The sequence below is a fragment of the Coregonus lavaretus genome, assembly GCF_964263955.1.
Source record: "Coregonus lavaretus genome assembly, chromosome: 29".
In the NCBI taxonomy this organism is placed as follows: Eukaryota; Metazoa; Chordata; class Actinopteri; order Salmoniformes; family Salmonidae; genus Coregonus; species Coregonus lavaretus.
The window spans coordinates 6,720,221-6,742,213 of NC_140016.1; the positions used below are offsets into that span (position 1 = coordinate 6,720,221).

General features: G+C 44.1%; 1 protein-coding gene across 1 annotated transcript; it reads right to left on the reverse strand.

The window, feature by feature from the left end:
• Positions 1 to 1,232: 1,232 nt before the first annotated feature.
• Positions 1,233 to 21,993, reverse strand: LOC311104836 (progesterone receptor-like). The gene is made up of 9 exons (XM_084146766.1): positions 20,692 to 21,993; positions 16,126 to 16,265; positions 15,298 to 15,414; positions 10,148 to 10,282; positions 9,798 to 10,007; positions 6,514 to 6,658; positions 5,538 to 5,668; positions 5,295 to 5,446; positions 1,233 to 2,692 (listed from the first exon to the last, which is right to left on the reverse strand). The coding sequence occupies exons 1-9, from the start codon at positions 21,549 to 21,551 to the stop codon at positions 2,525 to 2,527; spliced, it is 2,058 nt and encodes a 685-aa protein (XP_084002892.1). The 5' UTR covers positions 21,552 to 21,993; the 3' UTR covers positions 1,233 to 2,524.

Consider the following 21,993-nt stretch of genomic DNA (forward strand, 5'->3'; position numbering starts at 1 on the left):
ATGGAAATCAAATGTATCAACCCATGGAGGTCTGGATTTGGAGTCACCCTCAAAATTAAAGTGGAAAACCACACTACAGGCTGATCCAACTTTGATGTAATGTCCTTAAAACAAGTCAAAATTAGGCTCAGTAGTGTGTGTGGCCTCCACGTGCCTGTATGACCTCCCTACAACGCCTGGGCATGTTCCTGATGAGGTGGTGGATGGTCTCCTGAGGGATCTCCTCCCAGACCTGGACTAAAGCATCCGCCAACTCCTGGACAGTCTGTGGTGCAACGTGGCGTTGGTGGATGGAGCGAGACATGATGTCCCAGATGTGCTCAATTGGATTCAGGTCTGGGGAACGGGCGGGCCAGTCCATAGCATCAATGCCTTCCTCTTGCAGGAACTGCTGACACACTCCAGCCACATGAGGTCTAGCTTTGTCTTGCATTAGGAGGAACCAAGGGCCAACCGCACCAGCATATGGTCTCCCAAGGGGTCTGAGGATCTCATCTCGGTATCTAATGGCAGTCAGGCTACCTCTGGCGAGCACATGGAGGGCTGTGCGGCCCCCCTAAGAAATGCCACCCCACACCATGACTGACCCACCGCCAAACCGGTCATGCTGGAGGATGTTGCAGGCAGCAGAACGTTCTCCACGGCGTCTCCAGACTCTGTCACGTCTGTCACATGTGCTCAGTGTGAACCTGCTTTCATCTGTGAAGAGCACAGGGCGCCAGTGGCGAATTTGCCAATCTTGGTGTTCTCTGGCAAATGCCAAACGTCCTGCAGTGTTGGGCTGTAAGCACAACCCCCACCTGTGGACGTCGGGCCCTCATACCACCCTCATGGAGTCTGTTTCTGACCGTTTGAGCAGACACATGCACATTTGTGGCCTGCTGGAGGTCATTTTGCAGGGCTCTGGCAGTGCTCCTCCTGCTCCTCCTTGCACAAAGGCGGAGGTAGCAGTCCTGCTGCTGGGTTGTTGCCCTCCTACGGCCTCTTCCACGTCTCCTGATATACTGGCCTGTCTCCTGGTAGCGCCTCCATGCTCTGGACACTACGCTGACAGACACAGCAAACCTTCTTACCACAGCTCGCATTGATGTGCCATCCTGGATGAGCTGCACTACCTGAGCCACTTGTGTGGGTTGTAGACTCCGTCTCATGCTACCACTAGAGTGAAAGCACCGCCAGCATTCAAAAGTGACCAAAACATCAGCCAGGAAGCATAGGAACTGAGAAGTGGTCTGTGGTCACCACCTGCAGAACCACTTCTTTATTGGGGGTGTCTTGCTAATTGCCTATAATTTCCACCTGTTGTCTATTCCATTTGCAAACAGCATGTGAAATGTATTGTCAATCAGTGTTGCTTCCTAAGTGGACAGTTTGATTTCACAGAAGTGTGATTGACTTGGAGTTACATTGTGTTGTTTAAGTGTTCCCTTTATTTTTTTGAGCAGTGTATATACACACACATACATATACACATACATATCCTTTAAAAAAATATATTTCCTTTTATTACTTTCCAACCCCACCACCCCTTCCCTAATTGGAGTAAACTAGTGAACAACAATGCTTAAGCCTCTACTTCCAGCTTATACATACTATATACATTTTATGGACACAGTCAATTTTACAATAATTATATTTTGTTTGTTTTTACTCCTGAACTTCCTCTACCCTCAACCTCTCCGATCATTTTCATGATGTCCATCTGGTTTGCTTCTATATGCCATATCTTTCTAACTGTGCTCTTTCAAAAAGGTCTCAACCTATGTATTTTACTATTTTAACTCTCAACAGTAAGTTGAGACCCCGACTGAGTTCCAAAAATATAAAATCAAATATAAAATAACTTATGCCTAGGGCCGGCCCTGGGTTGAACCTCTAATAGTGTTTTGTGATAGGTTGAACCTCTAGCAAGGTGCATTGTGATATGATGACCCTCTAGCAAGGTGCATTGTGATAGGTTGAACCTCTAGCAAGGTGCATTGTGATAGGATGACCCTCTAGCAAGGTGCATTGTGATATGATGACCCTCTAGCAAGGTGCGTTGTGATAGGTTGAACCTCTAGCAAGGTGCATTGTGATATGATGATCCTCTAGCAAGGTGCATTGTGATAGGTTGAACCTCTAGCAAGGTGCATTGTGATATGATGATCCTCTAGCAAGGTGCATTGTGATAGGTTGAACCTCTAGCAAGGTGCATTGTGATATGATGATCCTCTAGCAAGGTGCATTGTGATAGGTTGAACCTCTAGCAAGGTGCATTGTGATAGGTTGAACCTCTAGCAAGGTCCATTGTGATATGATGACCCTCTAGCAAGGTGCATTGTGATAGGTTGAACCTCTAGCAAGGTGCATTGTGATAGGATGACCCTCTAGCAAGGTGCATTGTGATATGATGACCCTCTAGCAAGGTGCATTGTGATAGGATGATCCTCTAGCAAGGTGCATTGTGATATGATGACCCTCTAGCAAGGTGCATTGTGATAGGATGACCCTCTATCAAGGTGCATTGTGATATGATGACCCTCTAGCAAGGTGTATTGTGAAAGAGGATTGGCTGAACTATGCCTGTGAGCATCTTGGGCACGTGAACGCTGACGATCTCAGAGATCATCTCTGGATAGCTGACTCTGGTGGGCAGAGACTGGGCCTGGATAAACAGATCATAGGTGAACTGGTGCAGCTTCCTCACAATCTGAGAGAGAGAGAGAGAGAGTGTCAACTGTCAGTACCACCAAAGCAGGGGGGGGGTTGAACAGGTCAGGGGTTAGGGGTAGTAGCAGGACAACAGGGCCCCCGGCCACTACGGGGGCCCCCAACCCCAAAAAATATTTTAGGAACTCAGTTGGGGATAGTGTTAGAATAGTAGAATACACAAGATGCAATTTCAACATTTGGTAGTTTCTCTTGTTATGTCAGTCACTGACAGTCACTCAATTAGCCCGTGTCAGCTAAAAAATAAATAATTGTTAAGTTAGCCTAGCCAGCTATCTACACCTTGTAGTAATCATGGCCGACTACTGACCAGGCACGCAGGGCATGTGCCCAGGGGTCCTGACCTCCAGGGGGCCCCATTTTATTTTGTTAGTCACTCTCACTCAGACATCATATGTGCATGGCATAAGTCAGGGCAAAATGTGTCCAATTGCAGGAAATTCGCTTTAAAACTGTTATTTCTTCTCTTGGCCCAATGGCAAAATTTGTAGAATTGCATGAAATTTGTTTTAAAAACTACACAATTTTCTCTCCACCCCATGGCAAAATGTGTAGAATTGCAGAAATTTTTATTTAAAACCCCCCCAGAAAATTACGCCACCTGGCAAAATGCGTAGAATTGCAGGAAGTTAACTTTTAAACATACATATTTTTCTCTCCACCCTCAAGAGGGGGGCCACTCAAATGTTTTACCCACGAAGTGGGCGGCCCCCAAACCAAATCACGCTTAGGGCCCCCAAAAAGCTAGGCTGGCCCTGGGTAGTAGGTCTATATTACCAGGTGACGGTAGTACAGTAGCTGGGTTAACTGGAACAGGTGTTGTGTACGGGTTAAGGTTAGAGGTCAGGGGTTAGGGGTAGTAGGTCTATATTACCAGGTGACGGTAGTACAGTAGCTGGGTTAACTGGAACAGGTGTTGTGTACGGGTTAAGGTTAGAGGTCAGTGGTTAGGGGTAGTAGGTCTATATTACCAGGTGACGGTAGTACAGTAGCTGGGTTAACTGGAACAGGTGTTGTGTACGGGTTAAGGTTAGAGGTCAGGGATATGTCAGTTCTGTGGTTGCCATGGCGCAGTGAGGTCGCCTAGGCAGAGAGCTCTGTAAATACTGTACATATTTGAATTTTTAAGTGTTCTTGACAATCTTTTTTAATCAACTTTTTAGTTTGTTAGCTAAGTAAGTTTTGATTGTATATATTGTAGCAACCCTGGGTTTATAAGTGCGGATATCGACATCCACAAGAGCATGCTTTTACACTCTGGGCTTCGGGCCAGAAGGTTGAGGGTTCGAGCAGCCCTCCCTGCCTGTTTCATTACATTGGCGTCAGAAGTGATCGGACCTTACATCATTGAATGTGCATGTGCTTGGCCGGTGAGCGCGTCCCTTAAAGACGTTGAGTCGTAGGCTAGCGCAAGGACTCATCTGGGCCTCAACCCTTCATCTGGACCTCAACCCTTCTTCTGGGCCTCAAACCTTCTTCTGGACCTCAACCCTTCATCTGGACCTCAACCCTTCATCTGGACCTCGGTCGGAAGAGACGTGGACGGCACGGGTGAGGTAAGCGCACAAGGAGAGTGGGTCGGACACAGGATGTGACCTGTTGGACTGGCACCTGCCTCTGTGAATGACCGTGGAAGACCTTCCAGCTAGAACTGTCAATAGGCTAACTGAAATGTTTTGTTTTGTTGTTTTAAGAACGTCTTTGAGATTCTTGCTGTAATGAAAAGCGCTATACTAATTAAATCTATTATTATCATTATATTACTGCTGGAACAGGCATTGTGTACGGGTTAGGGGTTAGAGGTTAGAGGTCAGGGTTAGTGTATATTACCGGACGTAGGTAGTCCAGTAGCTGTGTTAGCTGGAACAGGCATTGTGTACGGGTTAGGGGTTAGAGGTTAGAGGTCAGGGTTAGTGTATATTACCGGACGTACGTAGTCCAGTAGCTGTGTTAGCTGGAACAGGCATTGTGTACAGGTTAGGGGTTAGAGGTTAGAGGTCAGGGTTAGTGTATATTACCGGGTGTAGGTAGTCCAGTAGCTGTGTTAGCTGGAACAGGCATTGTGTACGGGTTAGGGGTTAGAGGTTAGAGGTCAGGGTTAGTGTATATTACCGGGTGTAGGTAGTCCAGTAGCTGTGTTAGCTGGAACAGGCATTGTGTACAGGTTAGGGGTTAGAGGTTAGAGGTCAGGGTTAGTGTATATTACCGGGTGTAGGTAGTCCAGTAGCTGTGTTAGCTGGAACAGGCATTGTGTACGGGTTAGGGGTTAGAGGTTAGAGGTCAGGGTTAGTGTATATTACCGGGTGTAGGTAGTCCAGTAGCTGTGTTAGCTGGAACAGGCATTGTGTACGGGTTAGGGGTTAGAGGTTAGAGGTCAGGGTTAGTGTATATTACCGGACGTAGGTAGTCCAGTAGCTGTTTTAGCTGGAACAGGCATTGTGTACGGGTTAGGGGTTAGAGGTTAGAGGTCAGGGTTAGTGTATATTACCGGACGTAGGTAGTCCAGTAGCTGTTTTAGCTGGAACAGGCATTGTGTACGGGTTAGGGGTTAGAGGTTAGAGGTCAGGGTTAGTGTATATTACCGGGTGTAGGTAGTCCAGTAGCTGTGTGAGCTGGAACAGACGTTGTGTGTGGTGTTTTTCTCCATGGTGGCTGGCCAGACGATCCAGCTCCTTGATGTAAGAGAACCTCAGCTCGTCAAAACACTTCTGATTCCTCAGACCCTTCACAGGGACTAACAGACAACACACACAAAGAAATAAGCAAATATTGAAACAGATAATGATACAGTCACTTAGTGTCAGTGTGTCAGTGATGTGACTCACTGATGCTGAAGAGGAGCAGAGCCTTCATACAGAGGAACTCTTCCTGGGTGACTCTGAGCACACAGAACCTCTGGGATAGCAGACGGAACTGGACACAGTGTTCATACATACTGGACACACGCATCCTCTGACTGGGGTGGGGGTGGGGAGAGAGAGGTAAAGAGGTAGAGAGACAGACAGACAGACAGACAGACAGACAGACAGACAGACAGACAGACAGATGGAGAGAAAGCGAGGGAGAGAGAGAGAGGGTGAGAAGGTGAGAGTAAGATATATATATATATATATATATAGAGAGAGAGAGAGAGAGAGAGAGAGAGAGAGAGAGAGAGAGAGAGAGAGAGAGAGAGAGAGTGAGTGAGTGAGTAATGTTTACAAATGTTTCCCTTGTTCATTTCCTTTTTTGTATTGTCTATTTCATTTGCATTGCCAATGTAAACATGTTTCCCATGCCAATGAATTGAATTGAGAGGGAGGGAGGATAAGAGGGAGAGAAGTTGAGAGAGAGAGAGTGTTGTTATATAGCTAATATTATCAACTGGGTGGTTCGAGCCCTGAATGCTGATTGGCTGACAGACGTGGTATATCAGACCGTATACCACGGGTATGACAAAACATTTATTTTTACTGCTCTAATTACGTTGGTAACCAGTTTATAATAGCAATAAGGCACCTCAGGGATTTGTTATATATGGCCAATTTACCATGGCTAAGGGCTGTATCCAGGCACGCCGCGTTGTGTCGTGATAAGAAGAGCCCTCAGCCGTGGTATATTGGCCATATATCACACCCCCTCGGGCCTTATTGGTTAAATATAACATTTCAAATGTCTATATTATTTTTAAAACTTTTGTGAGTGAAATGTTTACTGTTCATTTCAGATTGTTTATTTCCCTTTTGTTTGTTGTCTAGAGAAAGAGAGAGAGCGAGAGATTGTCATCAATATTGTATTCAGCAAGACAATAGTTGTACTCACTCGTTGAAGATGAGGTCAGGAGCGAAGTAGAGCTCTCTGGCATCGGAGTTGGTGTAGGACCTCCAGCCCAGAGCGAACACCATCAACCCCAGCCACGAAGACTGGATCACTGACATCTGGTCTTCTACATGCAGCTCCCTGAATCCTACAGTACAGGGGGAATAAAACAAGTTATGAGTATAGCCCCCTCTAGTGGGAAGGAAATAAAAAGGTAGAACTGAGGCTACAGCACTGGTATCAGTCATACACAGACCAGCTGTCTCTATCACACCTGGGTTAGAGCGTTGGTACCATGTAGTGGTTAGATAACAGTAGGATACAGAGTTAGAGGGTTGGTACCATGTAGTGGTTAGATAACAGTAGGATACAGAGTTAGAGGGTTGGTACCATGTAGTGGTTAGATAACAGTAGGATACAGAGTTAGAGGGTTGGTACCATGTAGTGGTTAGATAACAGTAGGATACAGAGTTAGAGGGTTGGTACCATGTAGCGGTTAGATAACAGTAGGATACAGAGTTAGAGGGTTGGTACCATGTAGTGGTTAGATAACAGTAGGATACAGAGTTAGAGGGTTGGTACCATGTAGTGGTTAGATAACAGTAGGATACAGAGTTAGAGGGTTGGTACCATGTAGTGGTTAGATAACAGTAGGATACAGGGTTAGAGGGTTGGTACCATGTAGTGGTTAGATAACAGTAGGATACAGAGTTAGAGGGTTGGTACCATGTAGTGGTTAGATAACAGTAGGATACAGAGTTAGAGGGTTGGTACCATGTAGTGGTTAGATAACAGTAGGATACAGAGTTAGAGGGTTGGTTCCATGTAGTGGTTAGATAACAGTAGGATACAGAGTTAGAGGGTTGGTACCATGTAGTGGTTAGATAACAGTAGGATACAGAGTTAGAGGGTTGGTACCATGTAGTGGTTAGATAACAGTAGGATACAGGGTTAGAGGGTTGGTACCATGTAGTGATTAGATAACAGTAGGATACAGAGTTAGAGGGTTGGTACCATGTAGTGGTTAGATAACAGTAGGATACAGAGTTAGAGGGTTGGTACCATGTAGTGGTTAGATAACAGTAGGATACAGAGTTAGAGGGTTGGTACCATGTAGTGGTTAGATAACAGTAGGATACAGAGTTAGAGGGTTGGTACCATGTAGTGGTTAGATAACAGTAGGATACAGGGTTAGAGGGTTGGTACCATGTAGTGGTTAGATAACAGTAGGATACAGAGTTAGAGGGTTGGTACCATGTAGTGGTTAGATAACAGTAGGATACAGAGTTAGAGGGTTGGTTCCATGTAGTGGTTAGATAACAGTAGGATCCAGGCTCTGTCGTAGCCGGCCGTGACCGGGAGACCAATGGGGCGGCGCACAATTGGCCCAGCGTCGTCTAGGGTAGGGGAGGGAATGGCCGGCAGGGATGTAGCTCAGTTGGTAGAGCATGGCGTTTGCAACGCCAGGTTTGTGGGTTCGATTCCCACGGGGGTATGAAAAATAAATTTAAAAAATGTAAGTCGCTCTGGATAAGATCGTCTGCTAAATGACGTAAAATGTAAAAAAATACAGGGTTAGAGGGTTGGTTCCATGTAGTGGTTAGATAACAGTAGGATACAGAGTTAGAGGGTTGGTACCATGTAGTGGTTAGATAACAGTAGGATACAGGGTTAGAGGGTTGGTACCATGTAGTGGTTAGATAACAGTAGGATACAGAGTTAGAGGGTTGGTACCATGTAGTGGTTAGATAACAGTAGGATACAGGGTTAGAGGGTTGGTACCATGTAGTGGTTAGATAACAGTAGGATACAGAGTTAGAGGGTTGGTACCATGTAGTGGTTAGATAACAGTAGGATACAGGGTTAGAGGGTTGGTACCATGTAGTGGTTAGATAACAGTAGGATACAGAGTTAGAGGGTTGGTACCATGTAGTGGTTAGATAACAGTAGGATACAGGGTTAGAGGGTTGGTACCATGTAGTGGTTAGATAACAGTAGGATACAGAGTTAGAGGGTTGGTACCATGTAGTGGTTAGATAACAGTAGGATACAGGGTTAGAGGGTTGGTACCATGTAGTGGTTAGATAACAGTAGGATACAGAGTTAGAGGGTTGGTACCATGTAGTGGTTAGATAACAGTAGGATACAGGGTTAGAGGGTTGGTACCATGTAGTGGTTAGATAACAGTAGGATACAGAGTTAGAGGGTTGGTACCATGTAGTGGTTAGATAACAGTAGGATACAGGGTTAGAGGGTTGGTACCATGTAGTGGTTAGATAACAGTAGGATACAGGGTTAGAGGGTTGGTACCATGTAGTGGTTAGATAACAGTAGGTTAGAGGGTTGGTACCATGTAGTGGTTAGATAACAGTAGGATACAGAGTTAGAGGGTTGGTACCATGTAGTGGTTAGATAACAGTAGGATACAGGGTTAGAGGGTTGGTACCATGTAGTGGTTAGATAACAGTAGGATACAGGGTTAGAGGGTTGGTACCATGTAGTGGTTAGATAACAGTAGGATACAGAGTTAGAGGGTTGGTACCATGTAGTGGTTAGATAACAGTAGGATACAGAGTTAGAGGGTTGGTACCATGTAGTGGTTAGATAACAGTAGGATACAGAGTTAGAGGGTTGGTACCATGTAGTGGTTAGATAACAGTAGGATACAGAGTTAGAGGGTTGGTACCATGTAGTGGTTAGATAACAGTAGGATACAGAGTTAGAACCATGTAGTGGTTAGATAACAGTAGGATACAGGGTTAGAGGGTTGGTACCATGTAGTGGTTAGATAACAGTAGGATACAGGGTTAGAGGGTTGGTACCATGTAGTGGTTAGATTTACATTTACATTTTACATTTTTTTGTCATTTAGCAGACGCTCTTATCCAGAGCGACTTACAGTTAGTGAATACATATTATTTTATTTATTTTTTATACTGCCCCCCCCCCCCCCCGTGGGAATCAAACCCACAACCCTGGCGTTGCAAACGCCATACTCTATCAACTGAGCTACATCCCTGCCGGCCATTCCCTCCCCTACCCTGGACGACGCTGGGCCAATTGTGCGCCGCCCATGAGTCTCCCGGTCGCGGCCGGCTGCGACAGAGCCTGGATTTGAACCAGGATCTCTAGTGGCACAGTTAGCACTGCGATGCAGTGCCTTAGACCACTGCGCCACTCAGGATAGAGCAGGATCCACTCAGGATAGATAACAGTAGGATACAGAGTTAGAGGGTTGGTACCATGTAGTGGTGAGATAACAGTAGGATACAGGAAGAGTGGTTTACCTGGCATGGCTTTAGCCCAGTTCACCACAGACACCAGTTGTCTCTCTCCCAGCTCGTTGAGACTGGACAGTAGCGAGGCGAAACAGTCTGGCTGGGAGGTGTCATGGCCTGCGTTGACCATTCCTGGCTCGATGGAACTCAGGACATTGAGGAGGGAGGGGTGCAGGCTGGGGGAGGGGCCAAGAGCGTGAGCCTGCGAGGCAGCATAGCCTGCAGAAAGGGATATGAGATGAGACAAGGCGAGATGAGTTGAGACTGAATATGTTCTACCCCAGGGTTGGGGTAAATTCTGAATTGAGTTGTAACTGCTTTCTTTGTCAGGGCTCACTTGAAAAAATTGCATACAGTACCCTCACATTGAGCCTGTGGGGAAATGGTGGCTAACTCTCTCCCCCCAGTCCTCTCTCCTTCCCTCTCTCTGCCGGGTGCTTGTGTTCCCCCCTCCACTCCTCCTTTCAGCAGGCCAGCTCCCCTCAGCTTCCGGCCTGAAATGCACCACACACAGAAGTAGGACAGAGAGAAAGGCCCTATTACCACTACGAGATATGAAGGCGTCTGAGGAGAGGGGTGGCGAAAGAGAATTCTACTTTTCCATTCACATTCAATTTTAGTATAAGGCTGTAATGTAACAAAATGTGGAAAACGTCAAGGGGTCTGAATACCTTCCGAATGCACTGTATGTGCAGACAATTAAAAGGTTGATCTTCTCGTCTGTAGGCTACACTCATTACATTTTAGCTTCAAGACAAAAGCCCAGAGTTGCTATAACAGCATGTCTTCATCAAGTACTGTAAGCCTATCAAAAACGAACGATTACAAATATAAAAATACAAAAGGCTTCATTTTTATCTATATCATGCACATCATTACATGTGATAAAAGCAAATTGTGACTGAAAATGTGGGTATACAGTAAGTGAATTCACTGCAATGAGCTATTTTTATTTGGAAGCTCATCCCTGCCAACAAAAAATAAAAAATAAATGCCTCATGATTTGTCAACGTGCACAATTAGTCTGTGCTTCAATCTGAACAACTGTAGCCTACTGATAACAACCACAGCTGCAGGTGGATGATTGTCATGAAACCAGTTTTAAACATGTCTGTAGCAAATTGAGTTACAAAACCATGATGCATCTGCAAAAATCAACTATCATTCTGAGGACTAAGATGTCTAGTTTTTGGCCAAGTGTCTTATTTTAAATACATTTTACATTTTCACCTGAATTTGGTAAATTTTTAAAAATTCTCATTACCGAAATGTGTCCGGATTAAATTATTGGGTCATTTTATAAAATTGTGATTTGAATAAAACACAGAATATGTTGCTGCAATTTGTTCATAAATCATAAATATTGTATACTAGTTGAAGTTTACATTAAACTATAATATTTATTACGTACAAACACAGTGTCTGTGGACATGTGTCTTATTACTGTAACACTTTTTCAAGTTCCTGTAAAATCTCCTTGAATAAAGTTTTATTCACCCATGATGCATCATGTAGAGGAGTAGTAGAAGTTAATGTTTTCGCTGATATGCCTTCAGAATGAGGTTCTTATTCTCCAACACCCCCTTTACCCCACTTGGCCTTCTCATTACCCAAATGGCTAAAAAGCTCAAATTGGGAAAAAGTCAGATTTAATTTTATTATAATTTAATTTTGTATATTTTTATTTTCAGTGTTATTTTTAACTCAGGCATTTTCAAAAAATATTAGCAATTGATTAGTTTACTACTCTTTTGGATAGTTGCAGTAATGAGCATTTTGTGGAAATTGTGGTAAAAAGCATCATATCTGATAAAAAAATTAATTAAAAAAATAATTATGAAATAGATAAGTACAGATCCAGGTAGCCTAGAGCAGCCTATGCGCTCTGATCCCATCTGGGCCAGGGGAAACATAACATCATGTTTTTATAGCCTAAAATAGGCCAATTTATTTGTGTTCTGAGAAAATGTGAATGTGATTAAACTTCGGGTGGCTAGGCTAGGCCTTTTTAATCCAAAAATCTTGACTTTAATTGATCAATCAACACAATAGTGATGACATACTGTATGAGTATCTTTCTAATTACAGATGCAAAGGCCTATACCTTGCAACCCTGCATACAGCGAGCTCAGCCCTGCTAAAAACAAAAAAAAACATTTGCAGTTGTTGTCTCTGTGTAAAGGGTTTTCATGTTTTCATCCTTCCTAGGCCCAGGTGTTTTCCCAGGAGTTTTGTTTTTGTTTAAACCTTATGACCTGATTAGAATAATAATCTGGCCCCATCATCGTTCATATAAAACTGTTTTTTTACAGCTGATTTATGTCATTCACTACAACTAGGGTCGGAGTTGGTTAAGGTTACTACAAGCTCCACTCCGTTGATCTACGTGTGTGCATGTGGGTGGAGTGGGATTTTATTTGCATGTAAAAAAAAAAACACAGAATGTCATGTTTTGGTCAAGGAGAAGAACGCTAGATGACTACAGTTGGCTACAGCATTTCTACCATTTCACAATAGCCTGTATTCTAAGCTACTGTTCAAACAATAAACCAAACAACATTGTAGCCTTATTAGAATCCACCCAAAAAGGTATTTTGTTTAGAAGTAATAACTAGTGATTATATTTGCTTATCAATGCAAAATAGGCTTCTTTGATGCATAGCCTATAGCCTATACTGTAGATCAGATCAAGGAACCAAGCAAGCTTCATTGCTTACACAACACTGCCCCCACGGCTACAGAAGGGATGATACGGCACGTTACAATTTTCATGTGGCATGGGGTACGTCGAATTTCTGAGCGCACAACAAGCCGCCCCTTTTGTAACGACGTTGCGACACTGCGCTACGTCGGCGCCGTTTGCGTATTCTGTGTAGTACCCTTTAGGTTAGCCTACTACCAGATCAGGAAAAACTCTAAGCCCCAGGAAAACAATTTCTCCCCCACCACTCTGGGACCTGTGGTGCCACATCTGAAATCACTTCACAATGTTAAACAGTGTTGTCAACTATTTTTCAGTGAGATCTGCTATTGGCCCCTTGATTTGTCGCTAGATTACGTGTTGCTGTTGCCGCGACGACGTCACAGCACCATTTTGCCTTGCTGCGTCACAGCTGCGGTCCCCGACATAACGTTTTCGCCCCTCCCGCAGCACACCCCCTCCCCTGGTGCTTCTCTGCCTGTGTGTGCACCGTTGCTGTGACTTCTGTTGCAGACAGTTTATCCCACTCTCGTATGTGGCAGAATTGAGTGGGGAAAAGTCGCTACATGCTATCAAAACCATAGAAACTCCCCAAAGGCAGCCTGAAAAGCAGCTGAATTATGTCGCTCGAATCTTCTACCAATGGAAGTCGCTGGAGGGGTCTGAAAATTCGCTATATATAGCGACAAAGTTGGCAACACAGGCTACAAATGAAAAAAACATAATTATCCTATTTGTATGATCTACATTTGACATGTTTTTGGTGGTGGGGATGAGCTTCCATAGTTTTAAGTGGCTCAGTGCAGCCGGCAGATACTGCGACAATTTCTGAATGTAACAGGATGTTACTGCGATTTAAGGTAAAAACTCAATAAAACAAGTCTCAAATATTAGGAAATTGTCTATACATTTCAGCTATTTCAAAATCATTGTTCTGCTATTACCATTTATACTGCAGGAGTGTTGACTCAACAAGACAATTCTGTTTACACTGCCCTTCCTCAAGGAGGGCAACTGTCCGGGCGAGTGTATAGCCGACGGTTTTTTAATCAATAGTGTATTAAGTCTGAAGAGTATTTTATTCTCATTGAATAGAGTTATTGGTACGACATTTCAATTTACATAATATATACACTTTTCAATTCACATTAGCGAAGGGAATGTCACCAGCCGAAAAAGTACCATGAATGTCACAGTAGCCACTAGCCACGAGGCTAAGCATTGCAAAGTATGTATGTTTTGTACAGAATGTACATCTCCTCTTTCCATGACATAGAATGACCAGGTGAATCCAGGTCAAAGCTATGATCACTTATTGATGTCACCTGTTAAATCCACTTCAATCAGGAAGGAGGCAGGTTAAAGGATGTTTTAGCCTTGAGACAATTGAGACATGGATGTGTGCCATTCAGAGGGTGAATGGGCAAGACAAAAGATTTAAGTGCCTTTATAATATAATAAGCCATTTAGCAGACGCTTTTATCCAAAGCGACTTATAGTCATGCGTGCATACATTTTGTGTATGGGTGGTCCCGGGGATCGAACCCACTACCTTGGCGTTACAAGCGCCGTGCTCTACCAGTTGAGCTACAGAGGACCTTTGAACAGGTTGTGGTACTAGGTGCCAGGCGCACCGGTTTGAGTGTGTCAAGAACTGCAACGCTGCTGGGGTTTTCATGCTCAACAGTTTCCTGTGTGTTTCAAGAATCGTCCATGACCCAAAGGACATCCAGCCAACTTGACACAACTGTGGGAAGTATTGGAGTCAACATGGGCCAGCATCCCTGTGGAACGCTTTCGTCACCTTGTAGAGTCCATGCCCCAACGAATTGAGGCTGTCCTGAGGGTGAAAGGGGGTGCTACGCATAACAAAAGCGGTGTACTGCTTTTCATTTGTACTTATTGACAGACCTACACCCTTTCATTATTACAACAAAACCATATTACACTTTTGAATAATGCAACAATTCACAAGCATTCACAAATGGTACTTTATATTCGTATTAGCGAGCGAATCATTCATTTTTAATAGGTTACGGTAATGTTACTTGATGAAGATGTTAGCGTTAGCTAGCAGTAACTCTGGTGCTTTTGTCTTGAAGTTAAAATGTAATTGTCTGCACATGCTTGTGAATTGCGTTTCTCAAAATGTTGATTTACATATTTAAAATAATTGATATAGTAGGCCTATCAAAAAAATTGACTTCCATAGTTTTACGTGGTTTAGTGCAGCCGGCAGCAACTGCGACAATTTCAGAATGTAACAGGCTGTACTGCAATTTAAATAAAACAAGTCTCAAATATAAGGAAAATATCAATACATTACATTTTAGCTGTTTCAAAAACATTGCTCTGCTATTACTATTTATACTGTAGAAGTGTTGATCTCAATGAGACAAATCTGTTTACACTGCCCTGCTTTGAGGGGGGGGGGGCAACGAGTGTTGTGTATGACCTCCAGAGGTAGAGTTCGAGACGTGATCATTTCACAAATTTACACAACAGTATTGTCTCTATAGAACCTCTCAAGAAGTTCTAGAAAATGTCCCTCATACATAGACCAAAGTCCCACTATTTTACCATGCCTGCTTCTTTATAGCAACTGTTGGTATATCTGAAAGAGGTAGGGGTAAAAAACATGGTCAATTAAAACCTACCTAAAGACCTAGTCATGATTCCTGCTTTTTCATAAACCAAAATGTAGCCTCCCTCCCCTCTCTGCTCCCCTCTTCTCCCCCTCTATTTCATTATCTCTTTCTATCCCTCTCTCCATTTAACAGTCATGTATGCCATGGTAAAAGTTGTGACCTTTGAGGCTCATTCCAGACCGGAAGCATCTGCTGAGACGACAGGAAGGACAGTTCTTCCTCCTCAGTTTGTCGATGGTGCAGTCGTTACGGCTGGCGCACAGGTGATTCTGCTTACCTGGGGACACAATAACAAACAAGGCCGCTACAGGGGAATTTGGTATCCCATTTCCTGTATGTGTGTGTGTGTGCGCGCGCCTGCGAGGGTGTTTTTGGTTTTACTATCCTTGTGAGGACCTCACAAGGATAGTAAAACAAGGAACAATTCAGATGTGGGGACATTTTCCCCACAAGGGAAAAGGCTATTTTAGGCTTAGGGGTTAGGGTTACAATTAGGGTTAGAGTTACAATTAGGGTTAGGGGTTAGGTTTATGAGTTACGGTTAGGGAAAATAGGATTTTGAATGGGAATCAATTGTTTGGTCCCCACAAGGATAGTAAAATACGAATTCTATGCTTCCCGTGCTTAAATTTATACTCCTGAGTGGCGCAGTGGTCTAAGGCACTGCATCGCAGTGCTAACTGTGCCACTAGAGATCCTTGTTCGAATCCAGGCTCTGTTGCAGCCGGCCGTGACCGGGAGACTCATGGACGGCGCACAATTGGCCCAGCGTCGTCCAGGGTAGGGGAGGGAATGGCCGGCAGGGATGTAGCTCAGTTGATAGAGCATGGCGTTTGCAATGCCAGGGTTGTCGGTTCGATTCCCACAGGGGCCAGTATAAAAAAAAAAAATGTATTCACTAACTGTAAGTCGCTCTGGATAAGAGCGTCTACTAAATGACTAAAATGTAAATGTAAAACAAACGTGTGTGAATGTGTGTGTGGCTCACCCTCTGCGGCCCTCTTGAAGAACACCTTGCAGCTCCCACAGGTAACAGCTCCATAGTGACAGCCTGATGCCTCATCTCCACATACCTTACACACCCTCCGGTCTGAGAAATACACCCTCACTGGCAACATATCCTCACATCTGAAACACACACATACACACATATCTGTAAACAGACACCTAACACTCTTTTAGATCTTACAGATACACCATATAACCACACACACACACACACACACACACACAAACGTACATACATACACACACACCTAACACTCTTTTAGATCTTCCACATTCACACACAGATCTGAAACGCACCTACCTGCCTATACCTGTCTATCTGCACATACATGCCCAATAATGTGGGATTGAGTCATGCAGATTCCTTCTAATTAATTTAGCAGCAGAATCTATTTACCAGATGGTGTGGAATACAGGCTCAGATCGACTTTACACTACTTTTGAGGTATGACAAGTCTGACAAACTTTACATTATAAATTAGCCAGCTATCCGTTTAAAGGGCGACTGCACTTCCTGATTTGGCCTCGTTTTAGATTTGGATCATTAAGAAATGCTAGTGGCCATGACTGAATTCAAACATGAGTTGGTTTCGGGGAGTGGTTTGATGTGGGTATCTCGTGTGTGTTTGCAGGTGGAAAGAGGTAGCCAAATTATTTAGCCAATTAGCTTCAGCCAGCTGGTGTGTGACCGTGGCAAAGTTGGTTTGACTTTTAATAACCTATCTATAAATTAAATGGTCCTTGAATGTTAATTAATTCAACTTGATTAATATCCACTACTAGACCTTTGACTGACCCCCTACCCCATAGCCTTGGCATTACGTGTGATATTATTATTAATGCTGCAATGTGTAACTTTTGGGGGGCCCGACCAAATTCACATTGAAATGTGAGTTATAGATTTGTCATTCTCATTGAAAGCAAGTCTAAGAATCTGTATATATGTTCTATGTGCGCTATTTCTATGCTTCCTGTGCTTAAATTTAGTTTTACTTTCAGTTTTGTACACCAGCTTCAAACAGCTGAAAATACAATATTTTTGGTTATGGAAAATTTATTTCACAGCGGTACAATGATTTTCTACAGTATACTTGCTTGTTTTGTCACATTAACTGAAATTAAGCGAACTATTAGAATTTTAGCAACCAGGAAATGGCGGAGCGACTTCTGCATAGTGCATCTTCAACTGGTGAGCGTTGCCTAATGTCCTACTGGGCCGGGCGGATTGAGACTAAATACATTACAGCTGGTTAGTTGAAGGTCAGCAGGTAGCGGACTGTAAGCCTATTACTCCGATACTCCTTCAATAAACACTGGTTAGGGATGTAAACAGTTGTGTCAGGACCAGACACACTGGTGTGTAGTAGTCACTAGACGGCCATGCTGGAAAGGACCCCCATTTATCCTCAGAGTTTGTACTGCTTGGTGACCTAAATTGGGATATGCTTAATACCCCAGCCATCCTACAATCCAAGCTAGATGCCCTCAACCTCACGCAAATTATCAACGAACCTACCAGGTACAACCCTAAATCCGTAAACATGGGTACCCTCATATATATCATCCTGACTAACATACCCTCTAAATACACCTCAGCTGTCTTCAACCAGGATCTCAGCGATCACTGCCTTATTGCCTGCGTCCGTAACGGGTCCGCGGTCAAACGACCACCCCTCATCACTGTCAAACGCTCCCTAAAACACTTTAGCGAGCAGGCCTTCCTAATTGACCTGGCCCAGGTATCCTGGATGGATATAGATCTCATTCCGTCAGTAGAGGATGCCTGGTTGTTCCTTAAAAGTAATTTCCTCTCAATCTTAAATAAACATGCCCCATTCAAAAAATACAGAACTAAGAACCGATATAGCCCCTGGTTCTCCTCAGACTTGACTGCCCTTGACCAGCACAAAAACATCCTGTGGCGTACAGCATTAGCATCAAATAGCCCCCGCGATATGCAACTTTTCAGGGAAGTTAGGAACCAATATACACAAGCAGTCAGGAAAGCAAAGGCTAACTTTTTCAAACAGAAATTTGCATCCTGTAGCACTAACTCCAAAAAGTTTTGGGACACTGTAAAGTCCATGGAGAATAAGAGCACTTCCTCCCAGCTGCCCACTGCACTGAGGCTAGGAAACACTATCACCACCGATAAATCTACAATAATCGAGAATTTCAACAAGCATTTTGCTACAGCTGGCCATGCCTTCCATCTGGCTACCACTACCCCGGCCACCAACTCTGCACCCTCTGCTGCAACTTGCCCATGCCCCCCCCGCTTCTCCTTCACACAAATTCAGACAGCTGATGTTTTGAAAGCGCTGCAAAATCTGGACCCCTACAAATCAGCTGGGCTAGACAATCTGGACCCTTTCTTTCTAAAACTAGCCGCCGAAATTGTCGCAACCCCTATTACTAGTCTGTTCAACCTCTCTTTCATAACGTCTGAGATCCCCAGAGATTGGAAAGCTGCCGCGGTCATCCCCCTCTTCAAAGGGGGTGACACTCTAGATCCAAACTGCTACAGACCTATATCCATCCTGCCCTGCCTTTCGAAAGTATTTGAAAGCCAAGTTAACAAACAGATCACCGACCATTTCGAATACCACCGTACCTTCTCCGCTATGCAATCCGGTTTCCGAGCTGGTCATGGGTGCACTTCAGCCACGCTCAAGGTCCTAAACGATATTATAACCACGATTGATAATAGACAGTACTGTGCAGCCGTCTTCATCGACCTGGCCAAGGCTGTCGACTCTGTCAACCACCGCATTCTTATTGGCAGACTAAATAGCCTTGGTTTCTCAAATGACTGCCTCGCCTGGTTCACCAACTACTTCTCAGATAGAGTTCAGTGTGTCAAATCGGAGGGCCTGTTGTCTGGACCTATGGCAGTCTCTATGGGGGTGCCACAGGGTTCAATTCTTGGGCCGACACTTTTCTCCGTGTATATCAATGATGTCGCTCTTGCTGCTGGTGACTCTCAGATCCACCTCTACGCAGACGACACCATTTTGTATACATCTGGCCCTTCATTGGACACTGTGTTAACAAACCTCCAAACGAGCTTCAATGCCATACAACAATCCTTCAGTAGCCTCCAACTACTCTTAAACACTAGTAAAACTAAATGCATGCTTTTCAATCGAACGCTGCTGGCACCCGCCCACCCGACTAGAATCACCACTCTCGACGGGTCTGACCTAGAGTATGTGGACAACTACAAATACCTAGGTGTCTGGTTAGACTGTAAACTCAACTTCCAGACTCACATAAAGAATCTCCAATCCAAAGTTAAATCTAGAATCGGCTTCCTATTTCGCAACAAAGCCTCCTTCACTCATGCTGCCAAACATGCCCTCGTAAAACTGACTATCCTACCGATCCTTGACTTCGGCGATGTCATTTACAAAATAGCCTCCAACACTCTACTCAGCAAATTGGATGTAGTCTATCACAGTGCCATCCGTTTTGTCTCCAAAGCCCCATACACTACCCACCACTGTGACCTGTACGCTCTTGTTGGCTGGTCCTCACTACATGTTCGTCGTCAAACCCACTGGCTCCAGGCCATCTATAAATCACTGCTAGGCAAATCCCCGCCTTATCTTAGCTCATTGGTCACCATAGCAGCACCCACCCGTAGTCTGCGCTCCAGCAGGTATATCTCACTGGTCATTCCCAAAGCCAACACCTCCTTTGGCCGCCATTCCTTCCAGTTCTCTGCTGCCAATGACTGGAACGAATTGCAAAAATCTCTGAAGCTGGAGACTCTTATCTCCCTCAATAACTTTAAGCATCAGTTGTCAGAGCACCTTACTGATCACTGCACCTGTACACAGCCCATCTGAAATTAGCCCACCCAACTACCTCATCCCTATATTGTTATTTATTTTGCTCTTTTGCACCCCAGTATCTCTATTTGCACATAATCTCTTGCACATCTAGCATTCCAGTGTTAATACTATTGTAATTATTTTGCACTATAGCCTATTTATTGCCTTACCTCCATAACTTGCTACATTTGCACACACTGTATATATATATTTTCTGTTGTATTTTTGACTTTATGTTTTTTACCCCATATGTAACTCTGTGTTGTTTTTATCGCACTGCTTTGCTTTATCTTGGCCAGGTCGCAGTTGTAAATGAGAACCTGTTCTCAACTGGCTTACCTGGTTAAATAAAGGTGAAATAAAAAAATAAAAAATAAAAGTGGCAATAACCTATCACTTGCAGTCTGTCCTCTCCAGCATGGGTATATTGTAGTGAGACCCTGTAGCAGCTGGTGCAGGGAATTGGGTCACCTGTTAAAATGGATTTAAAATGGCTGCATCTCAAATGGCAGGGCCCATAAGGCATACGGTGCCATTCGGTGGCCTAACTGTTATTGAATTTGACAGATTATAACATCTGATATTACTGTTGTTTTGTTATGATGACATAGTTAGAGAAGCTACATTGATTTGCCTCTGGTCTGCTTGGTCTTATGTGAAACAAACAAAGAAACAATTGAAATGAAATGTCTTATAAAGAGTATATCTACCTCAAGCTTGAGTCAGCACCCATCCATCCAGAACTCTCCTTCTTGATAGCGGAGTGATACACTTGCTGAAGACCCATTTCATGCATCATCATTACACTTTGGTAACTTTGCTCCTGGACATGACCGTTCTGTGGCATCCCAGAGTCATAGTCCTGATAGTTAACCCCAGGGGGACAGGGTTTACGTGCTCCACAAGACATGCAATTTCCGTTGTCACAATATTTACAGAACCAAGATCCACCCGCCACCGGACAGGGTCCCTCGTGCCCTGGTTCGGTTTTGTTACGTCTGCTTTGGATGAGGTTATTGACGGTCAATGGGTCCGGAAAGTCCCTACCGAATAACGGGGTTGGGGAGTCTTTACGGAATGGAAAACTTAACGGTAACAGTTCGTCAAACTGAAAGGGCATGGAGAGTGCGTTAGCGTTATCCAGATTCACGAATATGTCCGAGTTTTTACGGAGACCTCGGGCCATCTCCAACTCGTGCATAGGCCTTGTCACCTTCCATTCGCTGTCCCTTTCGCGCTCCAGTGTCTGTAAAAAACCCACATCATTTAGTCCACTAATGTCTTCATTTACTTCGAACGATGGCCCGAGATCATTTGATTTAATTATCGTTTTCCTCGGCATCTGGTTGGTTAACTCTGAGGTCATATTTGCGCCTGCTCCAAACTCTGGAGATGACTCCTCCGAGACAGAGAAACGTTTTCCGTAATTTGGGCGGCTGTCTGCAGAGAAGGCAGTATCGCTCCGTCCATTATCCGCTATCTCGTTTAACTGCGAACTCAAACCTAAAGACACAGACACCGCGTTACATAACTCATTGGCTGTCTCTGATATATTGGTGCCACTCTGCATTGTTGTTTTGATCCCTTCCCAGTCGTGCAATGTTCCAAAAAATACGTGATCTCCAGGTCTCCGTTTTTCACAGTAGGCCTAAAACACAAGGAGCTACTAAATGTTTTCCGTGTAACCGGAGACTCCTTCTATGTCGTTATGTCGGGCCACCACCTATAACCACTTCAAGATGAACCACGGGAGCCTACATGAACAACACATCACATCGACGCCTCCGCGTTTAGCTCATTCTGTGTGACCTCACGAAAGGAATGGCTGGCACGTGTCCAAGTTGTGACTCGAGTAGGGTAAGGTGTATTCTTTACCGTGTTATTATTGTCTGTTTATAACATATCGCTCTAAATCTATAAGTTACTTATTTGACTGTTGCTATTCTGACTGTAAAGTATTTAAAATATATTTTAAGTGAAGTTGTAGAGACTGAGGAGTGCTGTTCCTGGTT